Consider the following 6,764-nt stretch of genomic DNA (forward strand, 5'->3'; position numbering starts at 1 on the left):
TTAGATACATCTGAAACAGTGGATTAGACTTATTCCCAGTAGGAAACATGCGAGGGCCAGCTGCGGGTCGTGGGTGGGCAGCAGCGAGTAGGTGACCTGGGCGTTGGCGCCCGAGTCTCTGTCTGTGGCGCTGACGCTGCCGATGTGCAGGGCGGGGCTGTTGTTCTCGCGGACGAACAGGGTGTAGGAGGTTTGTGTGAAGGCGGGGGCGTTGTCGTTGACGTCGGACACCTGCACGGTTATGCTGTGCTCGGTTTTGAGCCTCGGTGTGCCCAAGTCGGTGACGGTGATGGTGACATTATACTCAGATCTGGTTTCCCGGTCCAGGGCTGTGTTTGTCACAAGAGCATAAAAATTCTCAACAGAGGGTTTGAGGAAGAAAGGAAGATCATCTTGGATGGAGCAAACCATCCTTCCGTTGTCTCCCGAGTCAGGATCTGAAACACTGAATACAGCAATTATGGTCTCCTGCAAGTTTTCCGAGATCTGATTGATAAGTGTGGATATAGTCAGTTCCGGAGGGTTGTCATTCAAATCCATCACTTGGATAAACAGCACACAACTTCCAGAAAGACCCCCACCATCTGTCGCCTGAATATTTACTGTGTAAGACTGAACGGATTCAAAATCCAGTTTCCGTTTTAAAAAGAGTTCTCCCGATTTTGCATTTATTCGAAACGTTTTGCGAATGTCTTCTGAGGCTTGGGAAAATACGTAAGATATTTGTCCATAGGCTGCAATGTCTAAATCTCTAGCAGAGACTGTGGCAACCTGGGATTCAACGGGGCTGTTCTCCGGGACCTGCACCTCATAGAGTAGTTTTGCAAACTCGGGGGCGTTGTCATTGATGTCCAAGACTTCAATGAGGATTAGGGCGGTGCCGGACCTGGGTGGAATCCCGCCATCCAGCGCCGTGAGGGTTAAACTGATCTCAGGCTGTTCCTCGCGATCCAGAGCCTTATCCAGCACCAGCCATGGTAATATTAAGCCATCGGGACTGTCTTGTAATTTAAGATGGAAGTAGAAATTGGGGCTGATTGTGTAATTTTGGAGACTGTTGCTTCCTACATCTAAGTCTTGGGCACGTTCTATTAGGAAAGTGGTTCCGGGGGTGATACTCTCTGAAATTTTCAATATTATTTCTTTGTCTAGGAAAACTGGGGAATGATCATTTATGTCCCTAATCCATAGTTCGGCCTGAAAAAATTGCAAGGGATTTTCCAATAACACCTGGAAAGGTAGCACACAGGGCTCTGTGGGGCCGCACAGCTCCTCCCGATCCAGTTTCTCATTTAACAACAAATCCCCGGTCTGCCTATCGAGCTGCAAATTCATTTTTTTCCCTTTGGAAATGACCCGGGCCCCCCGTACAGCTAGCTCATCTATCTCCAGCCCCAGGTCTTTTAACAAATTGGCCACAAAAGAGCCACTCTCTGTTTCCTCGGACACTGAATAGTGCATAGGCTCGGAAACAGCCTGAGCTATGCCCAGCAAAACAAAGAATATCAGGACTTGCCTTTGTTTCAGAACGTGCTCCTGTTCCTCTCCGGCCTCCATCGCCTTCTGGTCTCCTAACCAACCTGCTCCAGCTTGAGCTCACGTGGGCGCTGACTGTATTTCCCAAAATCTCGCAGATACTGGGATAAGAGGACAATCCTATGGCCTTGATTTCCCGGAGCGACCTCCTTAGAAAGCCTCCTCTTCCTGCTTGCTTCTTTATCTGAGTATCTGGGTACAGGAGCGTTGGCTGATCGCTCTGTTCCTTCTACTTCTAAGGCTGCAGCGCCACCCCGCGTCCTTTCCAAGCGTTTATTTTCTCCAAAAACATTAAGAAAATCCCAATACATTTTTTCAGATTGATGGCCACCTAAATTGAATATTTTCAGTAGTGTTTCCCAATGGACCGAAGTCTAACCTGCGTTTTAAAAGGCTTTTCATTGCATCTAAAACAACATGGGCAAGCATACACAAATCACTCCAGTTTTCTCACAGATCTCAGCGGCTCTTTTTAAACTGAAAAAAATCAACACCAGAAACTGGAAGGGAGTGACCTCAATCCTAAGATGAGGTAGAAAGAAATCTTTGGCTAGAAAGCTCCCAGGTTTTGCTCAGATCCTGGGCATGTGTGCATCTCAGTGGTGATTACATTACCATCCTCATACTCAAGTCCAACCGAAAAGTATAGAGACCCAGGAGAAGCACAAAATTCAAATGAGAAATTTCTTGTAGACACTGAAATATTCTCCTTACTCATATTTCTTTATTGCATTGCTCCCATTTCACGGTTCCTGAAATTTGATGTGTTTGAGCTACCCAAAAATCTCCAAGAACAGTTGGATAATTTATTCTGATGAATGTGTAAATGTCTTTATTTTCCTTTCTAACAGATAAGAGCATTTTTTATATAGCCTCAATCCAATGATCACATCTAGCAAAGTTAATAATTTCATAGTACCAAATATCCAGTAAATATTGAAATTTTCCCAATTATCTTTTTTAAAAATGTGTTTTAAGACATGATTTGTTAAATCCATTTCTAAACAAGGTATATATGTTGCTGTTTGTCATTAGGTTTTTAAAGTTTCTGTCTTGTGTTTTTAAAAATATTTAATAAAAAGAATAAGTTATCAAGCCACAAAAAGACATGGAGGAAACTTAAATGCATATTATTTAGTGAAAGAAGTCAAACTGAAAATGCTCCATACTGTATTATTCCAACTACATGACTGGTAAAAGCAAAACTATAGAGACATTAAAAGGATCAGTGGTTGCCAGGGGGAGGAGAGATGGAAAATATGAAGGTAAAATGGGGGATTTCTAGGGCAGCAAGACTTTTTGTTATTATATTGTAATGGTGAATACGTGACATTATCTATTTGTAAAAACCCATAGAACAGTAAAATATAGTGAACCCTTATGTAAACTATAGACTTTAGTGAATAATAAGGTATCAATATTGGTACATTAATTGTAACAAATGTACCACACTAATGCAAGATGTTATTAATGGGGGAAACTGTGAGTGGGAAAGAGAGGGTATATTGTAATTCTCTGTACTATCTGCTTAAATTTGTAAACCTAAAAATACTCTTTAAAAAATCCTATTAATTTAAAAATATTTGTTTTAAGAAAAACTTTACAGTATATAGAAAAGTTAAAAGAACTATACAATAAACACCATTCTATCTTCCATCCAAACTAAATAATTATTTATATTTTGCTATATTTATTCTCTTATTCTACACACACATATACCTCTTTTTTTGCTGACCCATTTGACAATAACTTGCAGACATCATGATACTTCACCTCTAAATATTCAGCAGACAACTCCAAAATATAAGGACATTATCCCACATAATCATAATGCTACTATTACACCTAAGAAAATTAACAATAATTCCATAATATTATTTAAAGTCAGTCCCTATTAAATATCACTAATTATCCTTCCCCAATATTGTTCAACTTTGATAAGAATTCACATTTACCACTTAGTTCCTTTTACACATGCACTTATTTTCTTAACTATTTGTTATAAGGAATATCTTGGAAACTTTGTTTTTTAACCAAGTTTCATGATTGCATTTGAATTTTACATCTATTTACTCTACAACAGTCCTGTAGACTGTTGGACACATCAAATTTTTTGAAGTGTCCAAATCAGTTGTCTTGTAGGATGTTTTATATTCTGGATTTGTTTGATTGTTTTTTCCATGGTGTCATTTTACCTGTTTTTCTATCTCATGTATTTCCAGAACACTCGAATGGATGATTTATTAAATGTAACAATGGCATAACTCCCTCTTTCCATTTCTCTCTCTCTCTCTACACACACACACACACACACACACACGCACACACACACACACGGGGACATCAAAAAGTTTGTGGAAAAATGGAATTAAAATATAAAAACATAAATTTTATTTCTCAAAATAAGCTCCATCAAGTTCAAGACACTTTTGTAAGTGATGATACCAGCCATTTAGTCCATCCCTAAAAAACTGAGGGTCCTGGGAATTTAACTATGTCACTGCAGGCTTTTTCACATTATTAACTGAAGAAAAATGACTTCCCTTTAAAGACTTAGAAACAAAAAGAAGTCAGAAGGAGCCAAATCAGGACTGTAAGGTGGATGCCTAAGGACTTCCCATTGAAACTCTCACAGAATTGCCTTTGCTTGGTGAGAAGAATGAACAGAAGTGTTCATAGTGGAGGACTCTCTGGTAAAGCTCTCCTGGTCATTTTTCTTCTAAAGCTTTGCCTAACATTCTCAAAATGCTTTCATAATAAACAGATGTTACCATTCTTTGCTCCTACAGAAATTCAACATTCAAAATGCTTTGAGCATCCCAAAAAACTGTTGCCATGACCTTTGCTCTTGACCCATCTGCTTTTGCTTTGACTGGACCACTTCTACCTCCTGGTAGTCATTACTCGGATTGTGCTTTGTCTTAAGGATTGCACTGGTAAAGCAATGTTTCATCTCCTGTTACAATTCTTTGAAGAAATGCTTCAGGATCTTGATCCGGCCTGTTTGAAATTTCCACTGAAAGCTCTCCCCTTGTCTGCAGCTGATCTGGGCACAACAGTTTTGGTACCCATCAAGAAGAAATTTAGCTCAACTGTGATTTTTCAGTCAGAATTGTGTAAGCTGAACCAATTTAGATATTTATGGTGTTGACTATTGTTTCTACTGTTAATTGTTGGTCCTCTTCAATCAGAGCAAGAACAACATTAACTTTTTCCTCACAAATTGTTGTATGTGATCTTCCACTGTGGACTTCATCTTCAAAGTCATCTCATCACTTTTTAAAATGTGTTATCCATTTGTAAACCACTAATTTAGGGGGGGGCATTGTCCCCACAAACATTTTTTTCTTAATTCCAGGATGGTTTGGGGCTCTATACACTTTTTATAGAGTATCCATGATTTCACTATTCTTCCACCCAAGCTTAACCATAAATTTGATGTTTGTTCTTGCTAGATCCTGAATTAGATCCTGTTCAGACATGTATAACAAGTTAGTATGAGTTTATCTGGTGCAAAACTTTTTTGAAATTATGTGTAGTTTTTTCATAATATGCATTTTCCATGAACTTTTGGAAGACCCCATGTGTGTATAAAGATATGTACATATACATACATATGTATGTATTTACATAATATACATGACCTTTCCCAAGAATCTCAGACATCTTCTTTCCCATGGCTAAAATAGGCTAAAACTTTTATCAGGTTTAGGTAATCTGGTAGATGATTGCATTTTTACTAAAACCATAATTGAAACTTCACTGTAAAAAGAAAATATGGCTAATTGTTAACTACTAAGTACATTACAGAAAATTAATAAATAATGAAGAAATCCAAAGATGTAAAGATAGCAAAGAATATATAGGGAGAGAAAGAAACCTGAGAATCTGACTGCAAAACACAAAGCATAACTAATCAATTTAGATGTGCTGAAGAAATATAAGTAAATAGTGCTTGAAAATGAGAAAATAAAATAACGAATATGTCTCACCACATTGGGGCACTAATTTGAACACATGCCTTGAAAAGAAGGAGGCAGACAAGATAGCAAAAGAATACAGAGAAAATAGCAATGAAAAAGTAGATGCTAAGTGACAAATCTGAACCTTTCCCTGAGGCCTGTCAAGATATGACCGGGAGAGCTAAAAGAAACAACTGACCAGCAGCAAGTGTAGTATGAACATGGACATAGTGGCATCTCAGTGTCCTTGGCCATAACTTTAAGTCTATGATTGGATAGATTACTATCACTCAGAAACCTGTTTGTGTATACTTTCCTGTCTTGGATTTACATGCTAAACAGACTGAGACTCAAGTCCTTGAGTAGCTGATAGGACACAAAGACCTTCCAGATATAGTCTCTTTCTAATGCCACCATCTTGAACTTTATATATTCCTTCCTGCATCTACATGAAGGATGAATTGCCATTGCCTTCAAACACTATCACCCACACTAACACTATGCAGCTTAGCTCAGTGGAGCTGCTGTTTGTTTACCTCATGTAGACCTTGACACTTAAGGGCCTCACAATTCATGATGCCAGAGAGAACGAGTTCTTTGTGTTCATTTTGATGGATTGGTGCATATACTGGGACATCAGCAGTGAGCAGGATACCTGGCCATTTTTCTAAGTTCCTCACAATTCATGATGCCAGAGAGAACGAGTTCTTTGTGTTCATTTTGATGGATTGGTGCAAATACTGGGACATCAGCAGTGAGCAGGATACCTGGCCATTTTTCTAAGTCTCTGTCTATGGCAGTATGCTGCTAAAGTGCATGCACTTTGAGGCTGTGTTCTCATGCTTGATAAGTGTAAAGGCAGTTTGGTGAAAATAGACATAGTTATATTATATTTAATTTCCACCTTGGGGAAACTCCAGATCTCTGGCAGTGATAATGGAATTTATACTTGTCTCTTCATTGTCTACCTCTTGAAGCTTTTAGGGTGAAGGGAAGGAGGTATTATGAAAACAAAGCATGTGTTTTTTCTGTGCTCTGGATCTGAAACATGGAAAACAGCAACTATGGTCTCAAACTTGTTCCCTGGAATGCAGTTCACAGGTGATGACATGATTATTAGGAGTGGATTTTTTTTTTTTTATACACTAAGAAGGTATGTTTCCTGAACAGTCTTTGATCTCAGAACCTACACTGTACATTAGTATTGCCTTGGAATCTATGGTTTTTTTTTAAACAATGCATACATTTTATTTATAAATTTCATTT

General features: G+C 38.6%; 1 protein-coding gene across 1 annotated transcript; it reads right to left on the reverse strand.

Annotated features, from left to right (window-relative positions):
• Nucleotides 1-1,557, reverse strand: LOC103597185 (protocadherin beta-2-like). The gene has a single exon (XM_008580988.1). It carries the CDS (start codon nucleotides 1,555-1,557, stop codon nucleotides 1-3), a length of 1,557 nt encoding a protein of 518 aa, XP_008579210.1.
• Nucleotides 1,558-6,764: the final 5,207 nt, after the last annotated feature.

Source organism: Galeopterus variegatus, unplaced genomic scaffold (assembly GCF_000696425.1).
Source record: "Galeopterus variegatus unplaced genomic scaffold, G_variegatus-3.0.2 Scaffold2229, whole genome shotgun sequence".
NCBI classification, from domain to species: domain Eukaryota; kingdom Metazoa; phylum Chordata; class Mammalia; order Dermoptera; family Cynocephalidae; genus Galeopterus; species Galeopterus variegatus.

Excerpts from the sequence above, each read along its gene's own strand:
- LOC103597185 (XM_008580988.1), bottom strand. The coding sequence starts at position 1,557 with ATGGAGGCCGGAGAGGAACAGGAGCACGTTCTGAAACAAAGGCAAGTC.